The sequence below is a fragment of the Halichoerus grypus genome, chromosome 5 (assembly GCF_964656455.1).
Source record: "Halichoerus grypus chromosome 5, mHalGry1.hap1.1, whole genome shotgun sequence".
Lineage (NCBI taxonomy): Eukaryota > Metazoa > Chordata > Mammalia > Carnivora > Phocidae > Halichoerus > Halichoerus grypus.
The window spans coordinates 104,628,654-104,650,820 of record NC_135716.1 but is presented as its reverse complement, the minus strand read 5'-3'; the positions used below and the strand labels follow the sequence as shown (position 1 = coordinate 104,650,820).

The 22,167-nt window shown below is 39.6% G+C and overlaps 1 protein-coding gene across 5 annotated transcripts in view; it reads left to right on the top strand.

Moving 5' to 3' along the window:
* CDC14A (cell division cycle 14A) overlaps positions 1-22,167 on the top strand; it is a 169,821-nt gene that overhangs the window by 57,339 nt on the left and 90,315 nt on the right. For 4 of the 5 annotated variants that reach the window (XM_078072692.1, XM_078072690.1, XM_078072693.1 and 1 more), the window contains exon 5: positions 6,424-6,503. The exons of the other annotated variant lie outside the window; for it this stretch is intronic. In XM_078072692.1, coding sequence (XP_077928818.1) covers positions 6,424-6,503 — 80 coding nt within the window. The remainder of the gene's footprint in view (positions 1-6,423; positions 6,504-22,167) is intronic. 5 annotated transcript variants of the gene reach the window in all.

The window sequence follows — 22,167 nt, the reverse complement described above, 5'->3', positions numbered from 1 at the left end:
CACAGGGGAAGTGGGACAATGAATGTCTGGGTCAGGCAGTATGCCTTATCTCTTGAAATACTTAGTATGAGCTAAAGCAAGTCATCTGAAATAGAGCTCTTGTTTGTAGAATCAGTCTGTATCTTACCTTTTCTTTTAGCACATCACTGAAGAATCGACTACACCTAGTTTGATGCTCTCAAATAACTGGGCTCTGAAAGTTAATTTCACTAGCTCCCTTGGGCATTATCACTAAAATTGCAGTGACACATTTAGAAAGTCTCATTCACTTAATTATTATTTAAGCTAAATTAACTCTCTAGGGTGGATGCACTTGTAGGACCGTACACGTTTAAAGCAGTTATCCACCAAACATATATTTCCAGAATATCTATCTGATAGGAGGCATTGTAAGGCTTATAAAGGTATAAAAACAATAAAAACATGTTTACTGCACTTAAGGAGCTTTATACTTCAGTATAATGGAAAATAATTACGACAGAGCTGTCAGGAGCCCATCAGGAAGTGGTTAGGAGTGCTGTGGGGAGCCAGACTGCCTGACTCCACCACACCCTAGCTGTGTGACCTTGAGCAACTGATTCTCAGCATTTCATGTACAAATGGAAATGGGTTAATAATGGAACCGTCTTCAGGGTGATTGTGAGGATTATTAAGCCAAATTATGTCAAGTGCTTAGAATAGCACTTGGCACATAGTATGCACCCTATAACTTTTTTTTATTGTTATCATCATTATCATGGTTATTATTATTCTTATAGTTGAGTCTAAGGAAGAGGGGAGGGGTTTCTGAGCTCAAGAAAAAATACATGGCGGAGGTGGTATTCAAGTGAAGTCTAATGAAATAGGAAGAATTTTAATAACAGAGATGGTGTGGAGTATTCCAGAAGAAACCTCAGATGAAGGTGTCAGGTATGCTTAGGGAATGGTGAGGAGTCCAGACTAGCGGTTGGGGTTCATTTAAGCAGCAATGAGAAATTCACCTGGAGAGATCAGTTGGCACCTTGTCTTGGTGAAGGGTGGGCAGTCTGGCCGGGGTTTTTGAGCAGGACTGAGACTCTCAGAGTCCTGTTCCAGAATTGCTGGAGTAGGCAGAAGTGGAGGCAGAGAGAAACCGTGTTAGTGCGAGTGTGGTGATAAGGGTTTGAAATAAGGTGATGGTATAGTCATGAAAGAAAGGTCAAATGCAGATTCACCGGAAAACTAAATGCAGTTTAAGATTCAGGGCCTTTAACATGGTTGGGCCTCTCTCTCTCAAGGTCGTTGGAGGGACCCCAAGTAGTGGTTTTATAAAATTTGAGAAGATATTTGTGTACTTTTCTTTCTCTCCCCAAATGTTCTGTTTCAGCCCCTCAGGCTGTAGAGGATATAGAGAAAGAATCAGTCCGGGTATTGACCGGATGAGGATGGACACAATGAAAGAGAGAGGCCAGAGTCACAGGTGGCTTTGGAGATTGAGTTTGGCTGACTGGGAGCAACCCTGGATGACAGACACAGGGGGGATGATGGGAGAAGCCAGTGAGGGTGCAGGGCTTTCAAACCAAGCAGGTGCTCTACACTGGTCAGCTGCACCAGGGAAAGAAACATCGTCTTATTACCTCTGCCCATCCCCGTCCTCAATTGCTGTCTTGCAAGTGTGATAATTTTAAGTTATATGGGGCTTGGGAAAGGGGCCCATGCATGACTGTTAATTTAGCGGAATAGAATCCAAAGCACATATCACACAGAGGGACATCTTTGTAACATCCCCATTTAGCACTCTGTATATGCTAGAACTACCTGTCTGAAAATTTTAAGGAAAATTTCTCTTTTGGTTTAAGTCTTCCATATTTGGTAAGTTTTAGGGCTTCTAGACTGTTTTTAAGTTATAACATCTGTTTTCTGGAAACTTCTATTTTGAAGAAATTTAATTGACTCAGCAACGGTCAGAATGCTAATGCACAGCTATCATGTCCGTGTTCTGGTGGTGGTACTTGACTGGGAAAGGCTGTTCTCAGCATCTGTTTTCTCTTTTATAAACAAGCAAAATAGTAAACAAATAACAGGAAATCAAATGCCACAATTAAAGAATACTCTCTCAGATGACCAAATCAAATTCTCAAGAGTATTTCCACTTTACAGATCACAGAAAATAAATATAATTAAAATAGGAGCACAGGTTTCATCTTTAGATATATACATGGGATGTGTGTATGTGTTGCATTTTATAATAAGTCTTTTTTGGAGAAATAATAGCCCCTAAAAACACAGCTAAACACATACTTAGAACTGAGGCAAATGTCCCCAGATAAAGACCATCAGCCAATTTGTGACTCAAAGTCTGGTGTAGCCCTTCTATATTAAGCCATTTGTTGTTTGAAGAATCACCTTTTATGTATCAGAGAGATTAAATGATCTGAGTAGAGAAATATCATTGTAAATTTCAAAATGCTTCTGAAATTTATGCATATTATTTCTCGACAGGCTTTAAAGATTTAATGACCATAGGATTTAGTAAAAAGAAATGATTTAGAAGTATTTTTGGATTAATTTAAAGAGGATTTTATTTAACTTCCCAAGTTGGTCTGCTGTTCTTCTATAAAATTAGCCCAAACTTGATTTTCTTTTTTTTTAAGATTTTATTTATTTATTTGACAGAGAGAGACACGGCGAGAGAGGGAACACAAGCAGGGGGAGTGGGAGAGGGAGAAGCAGGCTTCCTGCAGAGCAGGGAGCCCGATGCGGGGCTCGATCCCAGGACTCTGGGATCATGACCTGAGCCGAAGGCAGACGCTTAACGACTGAGCCACCCAGGCGCCCCCCAAACTTGATATTTTGAAGCGTTGTTTCTCAGTGTGTGGTGTGCACAAATCTTTGAATATTTTAAATTATGTATTTTAATATTCATTTATGTCTAGACTCTACATGGCAAATGATAGTGGTTTTCTGTTAATAGCAATGATATAAAACACTTTAGAATAAATTGATTTAAATGGGTGTGTCTGTTTAAAGAGAAATAGTAATACATGGTGCTACTTGTGGTGGCGGAAGTTGGGAAAGTTGATGCATGATTCATTAAAGTGTGGGAAACATTGGCTTATTGGTAAGTCATATAAATTATGCTATCTTATAGTACTATAACTTCAGTGATGTTGTTAAACAAAAACCTCACAGCCATTGGTTATTTATTTATTTATTTATTTATTTTAGAATGCTGGCTCTTTAAGAATCTTTTAGTAAAGAAATTGAGAGAGTTATTTGGGTCCTTGGTACCTGGCATTAAAGTTAATTAAGCAAAAACACAATCATTTTAATTGGTTGGCTTCTAGTAAATTTAAAAAAATGTGGGACGCCTGGGTGGCTCACTCGTTAAGCATCTGCCTTCAGCTCAGGTCATGATCCCAGGATCCTGGGATCGAGCCCCGCATCGGGCTCCCTGCTCAGCCGGAAGCCTGCTTCTCCCTCTCCCACTCCGCCTGCTTGTGTTCCCTCTCTCGCTGTCTCTCTCTGTCAAATAAATAAATAAAATCTAAAAAAAAAACAAACCCCGCATTATGTCCAGTGCTGTTCTATTGAGAAGTTTCGAGGACTTCCTGGCAAGAGTAGTACACTCTGATAAAAGGTAATGCATGTCCTCACTCCTCCAGGGGTAACTTAGCATGATACATACACCAAGCACTACGCAGAAGGCTTTTGTTAAATTTTACCTATCAAAAGTTTGGGAAGATTCTTTCAGTTTGGGTTTATCTATGCTAATATCTAGTGAGGAAAGTAGACAGCATATTATTTCTTCCCCTGGGAAGCAGAAAAGGAAAATCAAAATATTTAGAAGATGCTTTGAGATTAATTTTATTCAGAAAATATTTTTAGAGATATTAGAATATCTGGCAACCAATTATTGATATTAAATTTGGTTTTAGTTTTATTAAAAAAATTTTTTTTATTTATTCATTTCAGAGAGAGAGCACATGCGCCTGTGAGCCAGAGAGCATGAGCAGGGGGAGGGGAGAAGGGAGAGAAGGAAGCAGGCTTCCCGCTGAGCTGGGAGCCCAACGTGGGGCGCGATCCCAGGACCCTGGGATCATGACCTGAGCCGAAGGCAGACGCTTAACGACTGAGCCACCCAGGCGCCCCTAAATTTGATATTCTAATGACCCTAGCATGTGTACATACAGTAATGCACTCATTTATTACATTTCACCTATCATCAGGTTGTAAAAGGGCATTGTATTTACCTGCCCCCGGACCCTTCCTGGAATTTATATGGCCTCTGCTGGGTTTCACTTTGCACTTATTAATAATTTAGCACTGGGATAAAAATAAAAACAGACTCTCATCTTACAGTGTGAGAACATGGGTCATGTGTGCTAAGTCATGCAGGTAAGATGAGTAGCTAAACCCTGTGGGGTATCCAGTCTAAAGAAGGATTTCATGTGGACTGTTGCCTCTCCTGCAGAATGGCTGCCTCGAAATTAAAGGGAATTAATGTAATTGCTCCTGAGGAGGGAAGTGTAGTTTTGCTTTTCAAAGGTCGTTGTCTGAGCTTTAATTACGCCATCCAAACACAGAAGTCTTTTATAGCAGCTTTCCCTTTTAGCAGAGGTAGTCAACTTTCCAGTAGTGCTGCATCTTTAGGCTTGAGAAATCACCGCATTATAACCGACTCTCTTTATAGGGTATAACCTACCCATTAAGGCCCAGCAAAATCCTGTTTTCATATTGGTTACTCAAAAGGGGCTTTAAAGCTAGGGTTGGTTTAAGTGGATTTTTCTAATTATTTGAGCTGCAACTAGAGCTGTGATTCTCCCTTTGTAGAATCAGTGACTCACGTCTAGATCATTCTTTTACGGTGGTTTTATTTTCTGGGCTGTTTTGGTTTCATGTTCGATTGGCTTTGGTTGGTGTGTGCCCTATCAGACCGTCAGACTTACTTGTCAAATGAATATAGAGCTTTTTTTTAAACGCTGGAAGTCTCTTTTATGTATTTATTTTAGTTTCCTTTCTTTAGAGAAGACAGAATTAAGGTGTTTTCTAGTTCTGAAAATGTTAATAATTAAAAATGCATGTAATATATTGCTAGTGGGATAGCTTAAAACTCAAAGGAAATTTGTAAGTAAAGAGGAAGGTCCTCCTTTTTAAGAACTGAGGCCCTGCCACTCTTGCTGAAATGCACAGGGTTTTGAAATAATGCCATTAATTCTAGGTAGAGAGGATCTTTGGGAATAAAATTTGATTCAAACTGTAGAGGAAAATGACCAATGTCCTCAGCTCAAAGTTAAGATATTAAATTATACTTAGAATAAAATCGGAGTCTGCCTATGGTTTGTATTGCTCTGCACTATTTGGCCGCCACTTGGTTCTCCTATCCTGTGTTCTAGCCACACCGAGGATCTCTCTGTCCAATCACCAAGCTCTTTCCCTCAGCAAGGATGGTGCCCTCGTTATTCCTGCTGCCTGGCAAGCCCTTCCTCCTCTTCCTTGCTTTTCCATGGACTGTCCCCTGCAGATCTTACCCTACATGTCTACCAGGGAGCCCTCCCTGTGCCTTCCCTCAAGTAGCCCCTTTCTATTCTCTTTCCAGAACGCTGTTTATTTCCTTTTTAGCACCTATCTCAGACTGCATTTATTTTGTTAACTATTGTCTTTGCCCCATAATGTAAATTCTATTAAGAGAGGTACCCGTACCTGGCACATATTATATAGTCAGTACGCTGATTAAGTTGTTTACTGGTTTTAAGAGCTCCTTTTTGTTTCTTTAAGATTAGTTTATCATGCTGGGCCAGAGGGATTTATTTAAGTATCCTCGATATCAACAGTCAAGCCAGTGTGTTTTCTAGTGCTCTTTTTTAAAAAAATTATTTTTGAATATTTTTATTTATTTATTTGAGAGAGAGAGAGAGAAGAAACCCAGGAAGACTCTGCATTGAGCATGGAGCTCGATGTGGGGCTTGATCCCACAACCCTAGACCACGACCCCAGCCGAAACCAAGAGTCGGGCGCTTGACCGACTGAGCCACTCAGGTGTCCCTCTAGTGCTCTTACCTGCATTCATTTTCAGTTTTGTTGTGATTTATTTTACTGTACTTTATTTTATTGTACTGTGAATGCACAGTACAATAATGGAAGTAGAATTGTTCTGCTCCCAAAAGGGAAAACTCTGCCATTGTATCTGTTCAGTGTGCCTTGTAAACAGCCCTGGATGGCCTCTTTATGGATCTGCCCTCTGTCTCTAAGCTCTTACCCATTTGTAAGCCAAAGGCTGCAGCTTAGCTTCAAGCTGAAAAGGAAATTTTGGCAGCTTGGTTGCTGTCTTTTAAAGGTTAGCATTATCACCATGACTGACAGTTGTCAAAGTGGAAAAAGGGAAATGCAAATTTGGTGAGTAATTAAATTAGTTTTGTGTCATTCTTTGGTGGTGTTCTAAATGTTGCTATTTATCTGTCTTAGGTAATCTATTTAAAGAAGACACCAGAAGAAGCCTACAGAGCACTCCTATCTGGCTCAAACCCCCCCTATCTTCCGTTCAGGTATAACTCTTGTGAGATTGGGCTAATAGCACTTGGCTAGACAGCTGCTGCCGTAGAGTTGGATTGCTGTGTTTTTAGTTGTCTTAAGACTGTGACCATGATGTTATACAGAATTAAATGAGATGGTAGCTTTTATTATTTTATTTTTGCGGAGTTCTTTTCCCCCTATCTAGTAAGAATAAAACAGCTTTTTCCTTTTAGGAATTAATTTTCTCCTTGAATTCTTTCTGTATCTTGACCTTTCAGCACAAAGAGTGCCTGATTTATGAGCTAATAACCATGTCAAGATTTGATTTGTTAGATTTCAGTACTCTACATCATTGATTCATCCATTCAGTCTTTCATTTCATGAGCATGAGTGAGCTCTGACTGAATGTCGGTGCTGGGGATAGAGAATAAGACCCTCAAGGTACCTTCCCAGAGACACATGTTCCATGGGGACCCGAAATGACCTGTTTAGCACATGAATCTAGCTTATATCTTGAGGAAGGCTGTTTCTCATTACAGTGTTGGAAAATACTTTTTAGGTATCAGCTGAAGAAGGTTTTTTAAAAATTTCAGGTAAACTTGAGCTTGTTTAAAAAATGGAAGGGAACATATAGCCAAACTCCTATAATAGTCATTTCTGATAGAATTATGAATGATTCTAACAGTTTTATTTTTGCTTTTTGTTTATTTGTGTGTCCAAATCTATAAACATCTGTAATTCTTTTTTTTTTTTTTAAGATTTTGTTTATTTGAGAGAGTGAGCAAGAGAGCATAAGCAGGGGGGAGGGGCAGAGGGAGAGGGAGAAGGAAGCTTCCCGCAGAGCAGGGAGCCTGACATGGGGCTCGATCCCAGGACCCTGAGACCATGGCCTGAGCCGAAGGCAGGTGCTTAATGGACTGAGCCACCCAGGCGCCCCAGCATATGTATTTCTTATTGCTGCTAATCTCATAATTACCGACAATAATGAAAGAAAGGAAGAGCAAAGATTGAGGAGGCCTCTTTGTCCGCCTTCCTTACTCTCCTGTAAACTCACAGGGGGCAGGTCTTGGTGCCTGATACTTAAAAGTGATTTTAGCAAATATTTGAATGAATAAATCAAGACTAAATCCCTTCAGGGGCACCTGGGTGGCTCAGTCAGTTAAGCGTCTGCCTCCGGCTCAGGTCATGATCCCGGGGTCCTGGGATCGAGCCCCGCATTGGGCTCCCTGCTCAGTGGGAAGCCTGCTTCTCGCTCTCCCACTCACCCTGCTTGTGTTCCCTCTCTTGCTGTCTCTCTCTCTCTGTCAAATAAATAAATAAAATCTTTAAAAAAAAAAAAAAAATCTCTAAAAAAAAAAAAAAAAAAAAAGACTAAATCCCTTCAGATCCAAGGGGTTCCCATTTCTGTTTCTCAGGCCATAGGAGGGAGTGTTAATTAGGCACAGGGTGGGTGTCAAGGTCGGGAGGAGGAATGGGGGAGATACTGCCTAATGTGCTTGATCTGCTTGATCTGTTTGGTAGTCTCAGGAAGTCAGAGGAAAGTAGTGAGAGGAAAATATCCTCCAGTGATCTAGGGGATGAACTAATTAGCTACTGAAGGGCAGATAAAAAGTGACAGATTATGTATAGAAGCATTTGAACATGGAGACAAAGCTTGTTTTTTCCTTCCACTCCAAATGGCTTCTATAATTTGAAAGCCTTTGTAAAATACAATTCTAATTTTTAGAAAAGGGTAATTATTTTAGTCAGTGTGGGCTACTGTAACAAAGTAGCATAGACTATTATGGGTGGCTTATAAACAACAGAAATTTATTTCTCAGTTCTAGAGGCTGGATCAGGGTGGTCATGTTCTGGTGAGGGCCCTCTTCAGGAATGCAGACTGCTAACTTGTATCCTCACATGGTAGAATGAAGGAGAGAAAGATCTCTGGGGTACCTTTTTTTTTTTAAGATTTTATTCATTTATTTGAGAGAGAGAGAAAAAGTGGGATGAGGGGCAGAGGGAAAGGGAGAGGGAGAAGCAGACTGCCCGCTGAGCAGGGAGCTTGACATGGGGCTCGATCCCAGGACCCCAGGATCATGACCTGAGCCGAAGGCAGACGCTTAACCCACTGAGCCACCCAGGCACCTCATGGGGTGCCTTATAAGGGCACTAATCCCATCTTGAGGGCCTCACCCTCACGACCTAATCACCTCCCAAAGGTCCATCTCCTCTAATATCATCACCTTGGGGGTTAAGATTTCAACATGTGCATTTTGGGGGGATACCAACACTCAGTCCTTTGCAGTAATAATGAAAATATTAATCACTCTACTAAGTTCTAAGCCTAGTGGTTAAGAATATATGCCTTGGAGGCAGAGACACTGGGTTTGAAGGCTCATTCTGCTTTTTACTACCTGTAGAAAGGATAAGCAACTTGAGCAAGTTACTTCTACTCTCTGAGCCTCTGTTTCCTTTTCTGTAAAATGGCTTCAGGCTGTCCTGGGAATTAAGTGAAGTAATGCATTTATCATTATGTCTGGCACAGTAACTGGCTTTTGTTTTTTTCCATGTTGTTAGTACGATTACTATTATTAATAAGAACTAAGGATTTTCCACATGGATATAAATATGAATAGAAAGTATTTCTTCTAATGATCACACCTTCTAGTTGGGGCAAGCAGATCTCTAGGCACATTAATTAACTGTAAAATAGTTAGGTTGTATAAAAATAGAGGATAAGATTAATTCTTTTTTTATTAACATATAATGTATTATTTGTTTCAGGGGTACAGCTCTGTGATTCATCAGTCTTACACAATTCACAGTGCTCACCACAACACATGCCCTCCCCAGTGTCCCTTCCCCCAGCCACCCCATCCCTCCCACCCCCTCCACTCCAGCAACCCCAGTTTGTTTCCTGAGATTAGGAGTCTCTTAGGGTTTGTCTCCCTCTCTGGTTTTGTCTTTCATTTTTCCCTCCCTTCCCCTATGATCCTCTGTCTTGTTTCTCAAATGAGGATAAGATTAATTCTGACAGAGATTTGGGAAAGTATCAGACTCATTTAAGCTGAGCTTTTATTTATTTATTATTTTTTATTTTAAGGATTTTATTTATTTATTTGAGAGAGTGGGCGAGAGAGAGCACGAGTAGGGGCAGGGGGAGAGGGAGAAGCAGACACCCGGCTGAGCAGGGAGCCCGATGCGGGGCTCCATCCCAGGACCCTGAGATCATGACCTGAGCTGAAGGCAGACGCTTAACCTACTGAGCCACTCAGGTGCCCCTAAGCTGAGCTTTTAAAGCTAGATAAGAGTTTGGAGAATGGATGCACTATGCACTATGGTATGCACTATGGAAAACCCTGGAGGTGTGAGGTTTCTAAGTTGACCTCAGAAGTTCTCTGTGGGAGGAGTACAGTGTCCGTGGTAAGAGAGGGGTCATGTCTGCACAGGATTACTGAGGCACTTTACCCAGGGACAGTGAGGGCCCATTCAGTTTGTTTGCTAAATCAGAAATATGTTTGCAATTTTTTTGGTTGTTATTTTGAAAAATAACACACACAGCTGGAAATTATAATGCTGTAATATTTGTAAAATTGTAATGTCAGTCAGTAGGCCCGCTGGACAGTGTAGCTATTTAAAAATTTTAAGTGGAAAATATATATTAAATTTTATGCTGGTGATACTATCCATTCAGAAGTCAAGGAAGATGTATTTCTCTTTCACTAGCTAGATGACCCTTGCTATCCTTAATTGTCAATTTAGGTGAAGATATTGGAGGAGGAGGAAAGAATAAATTCTTTTAATCATAATTATATGTTTAGCTTATATATGCTAGGTAATTAATTTGTTTCCTGAGAACTAGAATTTTTGACTAATTAAGATCAGAATGGAAGAAAAGATAGGAAGAAAATTATTATTACTTAACATAGAATTAAGCAATAATTATTACAATTGTAGCCTATTTTTCTAAATTGTTTTTATTTAAATATTTGAAAATATAAATATATTAACATGGTTCAGAAATTTTTTTTTTAAAAGATTTTATTTATTTATTCATGAGAGACACAGAGAGAGAGAGAGAGAAGCAGGCTCCCAAGGATCAGGGAGCCCGATGCGGGGCTTGATCCCAGGACCCTGGGATCCTGACCTGAGCCGAAGGCAGACGTTTAACCATCTGAGCCACCCAGGCACCCCTAACATGGTTCAGAAATTTAAAAAGTATGTAAGGTTTACAGTGAAAACTCTCTCTCCCACCCTTGATCTTATCTCTTTAATTTTTTATGGATAACTTCTGGTATTTGTTTCTTCCATATCCTTCTAGAGTTTCTTTATGCACATATAAGCAAGTAAAGATATATGTACATTTAAAAAAATTCCAGTATAATTAGTGTTATATTAGTTTCAGGTATACAATATAGTGATTTAGGAGTTCTACACGTTACTCAGTGCTCATTACCATAAGTGCACTCTTAATTCTTTTCACCTCTTTCACCCATCCCTGCCTCTCCCCCCCCACCTCCCCTCTGGTAATCATGTTTGTTTTCTATAGTTAATTCTGCTTTTTTGTCTCTTTTTTTCTTTGTTTTGTTTCTTAAAATCCACATATGAGTTAAATCATGTGATATTTGTCTTTCTCTGACTGATTTATTTCACTTAGCCTTATACCCTCCATATCCATCCATGTAGTTGCAAATGGCAAGATTTCATTCTTTTTTAATGGCTAACATATGTCTTCTTATTTTTCATTTTTATCACAAAATGTAGCACACTGTATATACTATTCTATACCTTGATTTTTTTCACTTAACTCGCCTTGGATATCTTTTCATATCAGTACACAGAGAGCGTCCTTCCCCATTCTGTATTATTTCTGTGTAATGTACAAGAACACATGTAACCAGTCTGACATGTAGACATTTAGGTTGTTTGCTATCATTTCAGTTGTAACTTTTCAATTCATGTGGTCTGAAATGTATTTTAGAAGAAAGAAACTGAGACACTACTATGGAGAAAATTATAGTGTTGTGGTTAGATGTAAAGGGATTTTAGTAATCTGTTTGCATAAAGGTATTCATTATATGAAAAAAGAATGGTTAATGAAAAGATGAGGCATTTCTTCCTTGGTTTAGGCACCTGTTTCCTACTAAAAGGTTGAATGTAACTTGAACGTAACTCTAAGTTTTACCTTTCTGATAGCCCAAGACATCAAGAGTTGTGTTTACATTAAGCTATGTTTCTAAACCCAGACTCTTCATAAGCCATACATTTGAAGCAGAAAATACCACAAAGTAGTGTAAAAAAATGTAGTTGAAGAAATAGTACAGGTTTTCTGGAATTTGACTAAAGAAACTTACTTTTTTCCTAATGCTAAGATAAGGTGGGAGTTGGTTTTAGTCTCTAGCCCAGACCAGCTAAGGCTAATGTAATATTAACAAGAATCATCTTACAGTTCTGGTCAGCCATCATTGCCTTGGCCTTCATTTGTAATCTGGATTCTGTCATCCACTAGGTTTTTTACATCATTTATTGTTATACTTTTATCTTCATTGTCTAGATTTCTTTTTAATATGCTATTGTAGTAACACTTTTTTTTTTTTAAGATTTTATTTATTTATTTGACAGAGAGACACAGCGAGAGAGGGAACACAAGCAGGGGGAGTGGGAGAGGAAGAAGCAGGCTTCCCGCTGAACAGGGAGCCCAATGTGGGGTTCGATCCCAGGACCCTGGGATCATGACCTGAGCCAAAGGCAGACGCTCAATGACTGAGCCACCCAGGCGCTCCTCAGTAACACTTTTATTTAAAAAACAAGAAGCCTTAAAGGGACGTCCATTTAAGTGTTATCGTTTTATTGTTGAAAAGTTTTTAAAAATGAAGACCAGTTTGAAGGCTTCTTGAAGTGTGGTTGGTGTCTTTATGTGCCTTCTTCACTGAAATGCCTGTTTCTATTTATTCTCTAAATTCTTAGTGTGTTTCTAATAAAGGGGTTTTAAGGCTACTGTGAGTTTAAATAACATTGTTCTTCAAGATTTATTCCTTTAACAAAAATTTATCTAAACAGTCTCTTCTGTTAAAGCCTTTCCTCATTTTTCTAGAGAGGCTTGGCAGGTCCTTCGCCTGTAATTCCCTATTATATTTTGTGTATTGCATTTTGTTCAGGCCCCTTTACATTTGCCACATACATGATTAAAACAAATGTCTTGGGGCACCTGGGTGGCTCAGTTGGTTAAGCATCTGCCTTCGGCTCAGGTCATGATCCCAGAGTCCCAGGATCGAGTCTCGCATCGGGCTCCCTGCTCAGCGGGAAGTCTGCTTCTCCCTCTGATCCTCCCCCTCTCGTCCTTTCTCTCTCTTACTCTCTCTCTCTCAAATAAATAAATAAAATCTTTACATTGAGATGTAATTGACATCAACACTTTCTAAGTTTAACATGTACAGCATAATGACTTGACATACATATGTTGTGAAATGATTATCACGATAAATTTAGTTAACACTCATCACCTCATATAGTTACAAAAAATTTCTTTTTGCCCTTTTGATGAGAACTTTTAAGATCTATTCTCTTAGCAGCTTTCAAATCTACCATACAGCAATGTTGACTGTAGTCATCATGTTGTAGATGACATCTTCAGTATTTATTTTATAACTGAAAGTTTGTACCTTTTGACCACCTTCACCCAATTCCCCAATTTACTGCTTGTTCTTGATTACATTAATTATAGTAGACTTTAGAGATAGTTGAATTTCTGGCTTGGTGTGACACTCAAGGAGTGTTTGTTGTGATGTTATTGTTTGCAAGTCAGTCTTAGTTCCATTAAGTTAATGGAATTAAGTTCCATTTAATTGTAAAGCAGTTGTGTCCAAAAATATACCTTTGCTTGTATTGAGGATAGCCAATATGTTTGTCAAGAGTGACTTTAGTTAGGGGCGCCTGGGTGGCTCAGTTGGTTAAGTGTCTGCCTTCGGCTCAGGTCATGATCCCAGGGTCCTGGGATCGAGTCCCTTGTCGAGTTCCCAGCTCAGTGGGGAGTCTGCTTCTCCCTTTCCATCTGCCTCTCCCCCTGCTCATGCTCTCTCTCTCTCTCTCTCTCAAATAAATAAATAAAATCTTAAAAAAAAAAGAGTGACTTTAGCTGAAAACTAGAGGAAAAGGGTATTTTTCACCTAATTCAGTTCCTCGAGTCCATCCATCTTTCATGTTGGCTTGGCAGTTGGCCTTCAAGGGAACAAGAGGCCGTTCAGTTCTGGGGTCAGAGTCAGCAGAGTTTGAACTGGCAAGCCTAGCATGAATCTTTTTAGGTACTTTTCCTTTCAGCGTATTACCAAATTTATAGTCTATACTATTGACCAGTTGTTCCATGAACTCATATTAATTGTGCTTGTCTAAGGTCTCATGAGACTACCAACTCTTAGTGGAATTCTCAGATTGTCTTCTTGGCAGTCAGTGGCCATGGTTTTCAAATCCTCCTTCTCTGATGTTCATAAAACAGTGTTGGTGAAAACTCTCAGCCTCATAAAACATGGAGAATTGCACAACTCTTCTTTTTGATTTCTTTTGTGCTTTTAAATTCATTTTATAAAACTAACTTCTTTGTTTATGGGTCTATATGTGTTGACTTGGTAAGTTTTTTTGGTATTGATGATGGCCCATAAATCTATTGAAGTCAACTTTTCTATGACATATAATATAAAATGGAGAATAGAACTATACAGACAATAAATAACATCCAGGCTCCCAGTTTTGAAGACAAATACAGAAAGCATGATTTGAGAAATAATGACTAGGTGCAGAGGTGAGGTTGAGGTAGGGTGCTGTGCTGACACCCAATGGAATCAAGCAGATTGGGTGTTGAATGTTCTGTCTCCAGCTGTTAGTTTAGTTTTTTCTTTTTTTCGGTGTTGGTTTTTTGCAGGTCTCTTCCTGGATAGGTCCAGGAATGCATTTTTGTGGGCTATTTTATTTTAGGTTGGAGAAGACTCTAGAACTTATAGGTAGTATTTCCCAAAGTTACGTTGGTTCTCATATTTGGTTTTTAAAAGTCTGAGGGACTTTAAAAAATATTGGTGCCTGGGTTCTATTCCTGGAAATGTTGACATAATTGGTGTAGGGTATTGGGATTTTCAAAGACTTCCTACAAATTTCCAGTATGCTGGCAAGGTTGAGAACTACTGCGGTATACGATCTACCGTGGCAAAATAAAAAGAAAAATAAACGAATAAAAAGATTCAAAGGACAATTAAATTTGGAACTCTCCATCTTGGAGATTTAAAAAACACATTCTCATTTGAAAGATTCTGAATGGTTCTGAGTAATAAAGAAACCTGTTTAACTTTGTTTAACTCAGACTTTTCCCAAGTACTTCATCCTGAATCCCTTTCTACTCCCCCCCAGTTCTGTTGCTATCTGGCAGTACCAGTGTTCTGAAACACTCTAGGACACATTTCCTGATCCACACCTGTGTGAAACAAAATAGATCTCTTGGGATTAGAATAATACGCTGCCATTTATGGAACTGTTTTTGTACTGTTTCCTGAGAGTCTTGGAAATAGATGGCTTATCAAATAATGGTATTTTATCTAATATGAACAGGAACATGAAACTTTTAGAGTAGGTGTGAGGCCAGAAAAACTTTCCTTATGGGAGGACCCACAAACCTCCCACTGGCAATCCTTGAAAGACATTTGACATTGAAATGAATCCATACTGTTTGTATTAAGGGAGAGGTTTGTTGTGTTTGGGGGATGACCCCTAGTGATATCCCTGTTGCTGAGCTATGTCTTAATGTGGGAAATCTCTGAAGCAATTACTCTAGATCATCTGGGCATGCCAGAACTTGTAGGTCTCTTAACAAAGGCTCAAAGGGGTCAGCCACTTAGAACTTGGCATTAGGCTGCCTTCTTTCTTCTAAAGCAAAGTAAACATGTGCTGGTAGATGTTAGATGTAATTATAAAATATATCTCTTCACAGAAAATGTTGAACCAGGTATTTGTTAGCTTAAATATGATATTGTGATTTTTGTCAAAGTTTATTTAGCAATTAACTTTGTATTTCAAAGGAAAAGTTTTCCTTACCATGTTTTTCTTTTGAGTATCAAAAATGTAGAAACAAAATTTATTTTATGCTTTTCAGTGTATCTTATGATGGCTACCCTTCTGCTTCACAGTGTTGATCTTTGGGGTTATTTCTGCCCCCATGGATCTTTAATAAACCTTTGCTTTTAATGCTTGGTGTGATGAGAAAGATCTGCATTAGTTTTGAATAGTGAGGATGTGCTAGTTTCCTGAGTGTTGAAAATAGATGGGAGTAGATAGCTTATCCATTCCAAACTATTCAATCCATTCTCAACAGCTGAGACGTGTTGAGTAACTTGGACCACCATCAAAAGCAGACTCTTTATCAGATTTTTCTTGTTAAAGTAGTAAATAAGTGCCATGAGAACAGGATCTGAGAACAGAAACAACTGTCAGGGTCTCTATGACTCACTAAATACATGTAAGGAAGTGAGTTACATCTATTCTTTTTTTTTGGAACATGGCGGTGCTTCAATGGTTTGAGTTGTGAAAGTTGGTTCAGATGACTTTTTTTGTTATTCCTATTTTGATGGTCCCAGATCTGTGTTACCAAGTTTCTATAGAATAGTCAGTGCCAAACTTTTGTACTCTTTATAGTACATTTCTGATAGCCAGTCTTAGTTGATAAAGGTGGTTTAGAAAACTACTTTACATTAATTTAATGTATTTACATTAATTTACATCAATGAATTTACATTTACATTAATGAATATAGTTATTTTGTTGAATGTCTTGTTGAATGTCTTTTCAGTACCTAAACTAAAGGCAATTTGCTATTATTTATTATTTTTTAAGAGATTTATGTATTTATTTGAGAGAGAGAGAGAGAGAGAACATGAGCAGGGCAAGGGGCAGAGGGAGAGGAAGAGAGAGAGAATCCTCAAGCAGATTCCCCACTGAGCGCGGAGCCCGATGCAGGACTCTATCCCAGAACCCTGGAATCATGACCTGAGCCGAAATCAAGAGGCAGCCCCTTAACTGACTGAGCCATCCAGGAGCCCCCAATTTACTACTATTTTTATCTGTAAAGCAAAATTAGTGTGGTTAAATGGGTGTCACTCACATCTTGATGAAAGGCGCAGAACACAGAGGTCTGTTTTTTTTTTTGGTGCCTATTATTGCTAGTTCTTGACAGATTCTATTCTGCTTAGTTTATGTGACCTTTTAAGCCATGATTTAGAGATGAATTTTTACGTATCTGTTTCTTTGGATGAACAGAGTGATTAGTGTGTAGCTTTATGTTCCATCTGAAAAGTGGGGTGTTCTGTGTTCTGTTTTTTGTTAGGTGCTGGTCATGCCCAGCTTTTGGCCCTGCCCCGGGAAGCCATTTGATTTTGCTCTTTGAGTGGGAGATGGCTTTGTTCTTCCCACGAATTCTCAGCAAATTTCATCTTGTAGTCTTAGATGATATAAGCAATCAGCTTTTTCTTTTCCCTGGACCTGGTTCACATGTGTCATGGATTTGTTGAGAGATTGGAAGTCAAGTATAATTTGGGTAATGATGTGTAGTATTTTGGGGCATTATCTACTCACGAAATATCCATATAATATAGTCTAGAGCCAAACTACCTAGTACAGTAGCTACTAGCCGCTAGTCATGTGTGCTTTTGAGCACTTGAAATTTGTTTCGTCCAAACATTTTGAAGATTTAGTATAAAAAAAGTAAAATATCTTCTTTATAATTATGTTGATTACATGCTGAAATGATAATTTTTCAGATATATTGGAGTAAAAAAAATATATTACTCATTAATTTCACTTGTTTCTTTTTACTTTTTTAAATATGGTTTTGAAAAAAATTAAAATTACGTATTGACTCTCTTGTGGATGGCATCATATTCCCATTGGACAGCAATGCTCTCGATTGTGTTTTTGTTCCTGTACATTAAAGATTGTTTTATATAATTTTTGCTTTGAGAAGTCAGTAGTTCCCAACCACTGGAGTTGTTCAGATATAAGTTGAATGATGTCTTGGTAATGATCATTTATTCATTCATTCAACATCTACAGCATATTAATGTGCCCAACACTGTGCTGGCCTCTGGGCATGCAGACATAAAGGACACATTCTCGGTCCTTAAGAAGCTCATGATCTTGTGGCAGTTGTGTAGATGGGATTCAGGTCAGTGCTTGGAAGGGTGTTTTCATGACCTTTGAGGTCCTTTCCAACCCATTGCTCTGCAGGTATTTGCATACCTCCTAACCACCTGTTATCCAGAGAACTTACTGAGAATCATGGAATCAAAACATATGTAGATCATAGCCATCCCCAATATTTCTTCATCCAATTCTGTCAGCTCTTTTATTCTTCAGTAGTCTCTATATCTTAAACCCTGTGCCTCTGTTCTTTATTCTTTCTTCATTTCAAACAACCTCATTACCAGAAATGCCTTCTCGTTGCTTTGTTTGATTATAGTCTTTCATTTCCGGTTTTGTCTCCTCATTGTTAACATTTACAAGGTTGCTTCTTTCTGAGTGATGGTCTAGATGCTTAGGTTACAAGCAGTGGTATGTTGGTAAACTGGCTCTGTAAGTAAAAAGTGCTTGTTGATTTCTATGGTGTAAATACACCCACCAATGCTGATTTGGTTCTCAAAATTCCTGAATATTTAATAATCACTTATTGGGAACCTATAGGAGACAGTTCTATGACACTAGTGGACTAAGCCATTTCTCTTTGTATCTAATTGTGCATGGTGGTTCTTGTTTTCTTAAATTTAATTTTTCTTCTATTGCTTCTCTGCAAAATAAATGCAAAAATGTAAAAATAAAACAAAAATCCCAACTGCTTCGTCTGTTCAGATATGCATTCATTTAGTTTTTCATTCAGCAAATACGTATTGACTGCCAACTGCTCCCAAGGTCATAGTTACTGGGTTTTTATAATGACTTCATAATAGCTTTATGGTTCAGTTGACTATTATGCTAGATGTCGCATTTAGAAAGAACTTTGGCGGGATAGGTGGAGCTTAGATGGTCAAGCATGAGGTTGGGTTAAATTTGTATCTGGGTGTGTCTAGACAGCTATTGGGGTATTAACTTATCTCTGAATGAAGAGCAGCCTTGTGTTTACTTGCTTGAGAGAGTTAATGCAACACATGGCAAAACTATCATGACAGATAAAGGTAAGAGCTGTGGTTTTCCCAGGCAGCATGGCGGGTGCAGACTTTTTCCTGCAGTTGAAGTCTGTGGACTTCAGTGGTCCTTTATGGGGGAGGTAACAATACAACATGCCCTCTTATTTAACTCAGCAAATATTTGGCTCAGTAAGTATGAATGAGTGAATGAATGAATACATGGATAAATGAGTAAAAAAAGGCAAATCAGGAGTTAAGTAAACAGTTGGGAACTGTAATTGCAAATAAAAACTGTGGGACTTTAAAACTTTCTATCACATCAATATGGTGATTTAAGTTCTAAAAGCTCTGTATAGTCTCTCCAAAGTGTCTGGGTTAAAATAAAAGTGTGTTTAATACCACTTTACTTAATTTACATGTTTATTCAGTATCTCTTTTGTGCCAGGCAGTGTATCAGGTACTAGGGAGAGAAGGGTGAGTAAAAAATGTATAGATCCTGCCTTCTTTGAGACTATTATAGAGAGAGCGGCAGAGTCAAATAAGCATGCCACAATATAATTCAACTATAGTTAAGTCCAATAAAAAAAATTGGGGGACCTGCTCTAGCCAGGGTGGCATTGAGGTTTTTCCCCGGAGACTTTGATCTGTGAGCTGGGATCTGAAGGGTGACCCAGTCAAAAGTGAATGGGAGAACATGTGGCCAGCAGGAGCAAAGGCCCTGTGGTGAGAGCAGAAGGCCCTATCCGAGGGGCTTAGGCAAGGCCTTGTGATGGGCAGATTGTGGCGGAGCATGATATGAGGAGGCCTAGGCAGGCGGGTCAGATACCACCAGGCCTTGTATTCGTTGACGATTTGAACTTTCCCATGAAAGCAACAGAAGTTCGTGAAAAGTGACTGGATCAGATTTACCTTTAAAAAAATATCACTCTGGCTGTTGTGAGAAGACTGAGCAGGAAGGTGAGGCATGGGTGTGGGAAGGCTGTTGCAGGAGTCCGCCTGAGAGGTGGTGGGGAAATTGGGGAGAAGTCAATGCAGGCAAGAGGCAGTTAAGAGGGAAAAGCAACGGAGCACGGTGGCGGACAGGATGAGGGGAATTGAGAGCTGGAGGGACATCTGGGCTCTAGCTTGAGTGATTGTGGAAGCTGCGTCTTTTACGAGACAGGCAGTGCTGGAGGACCGGGTTATTGTTGTTGTTTTGGGGTGGGGCAGCTGCAAGAGAGTCTTCCCACACAGTGAGATGCCTTAAGACACCTAAATGGGAAGGTCGTGTGTGTGGTTGGCTATACTGTTTTCCAGTTTTAAGGAGTTTGTGCTAGAGAGAGCAATTTGAGGATCATTTGCAGATTGATGGCAATTTATATGGATGAGATTGTGTCAGGCAGTTCTCCAAACGTGCTCCTTCCTACCAGCAGCATCGATATCTCCTGGAAACCTGTTAGAAATGCAGATTCTCAGGCCCTGCCCCAGACCTACTGGATCAGGACCTTGGGTGGGGCCCAGTATTCTGTGTTTAAGGAACCATCAGGTGCTGCTGATGCACTCCATTTAGTCCTGGGTTAGGGAGAGAGCACAAAGTGACAGGAATCTGAGTCTGGGATTGAATGTTAAGAAGCTCTAACTTTTAAGGATTGGGAGGCGAAGGATGGCTTTGCCAAGGAGATTGGGTAGGAGCTGTGTTTGGAGAAGTACAAGAAAAATCCAGGAAGCCAGTGAATAGAGTATTCAAAGGAACGAGATACTTGTTGCCGACAAGCTCAGTAAAATGATGCTTGGGAAATGTTCCCTGGGCTTAGAAGAAGCAGATCCAGAGAGACAGAAAGTAGATTATTGCTTGCCAGGGGTGGAGAGGGAGAGTGAGCAGTTACTGTAAATGGGCACAGAGTTTCTTTTTTGGGGAACACAACTGTTTTGGAATTAGTGGTGATATGAATTGTGAATATACCAAAAGCCACAGCATTGTGAATATACTAAAGGAAGTCACTGAATTGTACACTTTAAAAAGGCTAAATTGTGAATTTTATCTGAATTAAAAACAAAGCCCCCCCCCCCCACCCCCCCCCGGCCCCGGGCTTAGCAATATGGAGATAATGGTGACTTTAGTGTGAAATGTTCATGGCATGGATGAGGGTGGAAACAGAACAGAGGCTGTTAAGATATGAGAGTAGGGAAAATGGAGGCCGGGAGAGAAGTGATCCTTCAGAGAAGTCTCGTTTTATTTTATTTTATTTTTTTAAAAGATTTTATTTATTTATTTATTTGACAGAGAGAGACACAGTGAGAGAGGGAACACAAGCAGGGGGAGTGGGAGAGGGAGAAGCAGGCTTCCAGGCCGAGCAGGGAGCCCGATGGGGGGGCTCGATCCCAGGACCCTGGGATCATGACCTGAGCCGAAGGCAGACGCTTAACGACTGAGCCACCCAGGTGCTCCAGAAGTCTTGTTTTAAAGGGGAGGCCAAAGTGAGGGTGGTGGAGGGAAGATACCGAGTCAAGAAAGTTTGGGATGGTTTTTCTTTTGAAGATGGTAGAGACCTGAAAATGTTTAAATTCTGTTGGGAAGGTCCCAGGGCAGAGATCTGGAGAAGAAAGTGATCGTCAGTTGTGTTGAATAACGATACAGTTTCAGAGTTGAAGGGACTTCTGTGGTTAATGGTGTTTTCCTAACCTGGAACTCCATTTCATACAACAAAGTAGGCGAAAAATAATCCTGAAGCAAAGTTCCAATTTAAACTTGAACATTGTGTGGGGCAGGAATCCTGCTGTCTTCCAGGGCCAACCATTCTATTTTCAGATGGTTTTGACTATACTGGGGGGTGGGGTTGAGGGAAATCAGCAGGGAAGAACTGATTGATCACAGGGGAGATAATGTTTCTTTTATGGAATAAAACCTCTCTGCTTCTTAAATGGACTTTAATCTTATTTCAGTAATTTTCTTCATTCTCACTCCCCGAAGGACCCATTGTTGCCAATTCCCGAAACTTTGGGAAAGTTTCTAGTATTAGTTGGGTTGATTCTCTGACTTTTTTACTGGTACCTTAATATTCAGTTTTCTTGGTTTTGTAATTTATCACCACTCATCTCTCTGATTTCCAGCTTTTGGAATTTTATTGCTATTTTCTCCTCTCTTATTCTCCCTGAACTTGTTGGATTCTATTTTTAAAAAATCTTTCAAAATTCTCTTTTTAGTGTGGTTTTGGTAGACACATGTGTCCAATCTGCCACCTCTACCTTCTCTCTCTCTTCTTTTTAAAGATTTTATTTATTTATTTTATTTTATTTTATTTTTTTAAAAGATTTTATTTATTTGACAGAGAGAGACACAGCAAGAGAGGGAACACAGTCAGGGGGGAGTGGGAGAAGGAGAAGCAGGCTTCCCGCCGAGCAGGGAGCCCGATGTGGGGCTCGATCCCAGGACCCTGGGATCATAACCTGGGCCGAAGGCAGACGCCCAACGACTGAGCCACCCAGGTGCCCCATAAAGATTTTATTTATTTATTTGACAGAGAGAGAGGGAACACAAGCAGGGGGAGTGGCAGGCAGAGGGAGAAGCAGGCTCCCTGCTAAG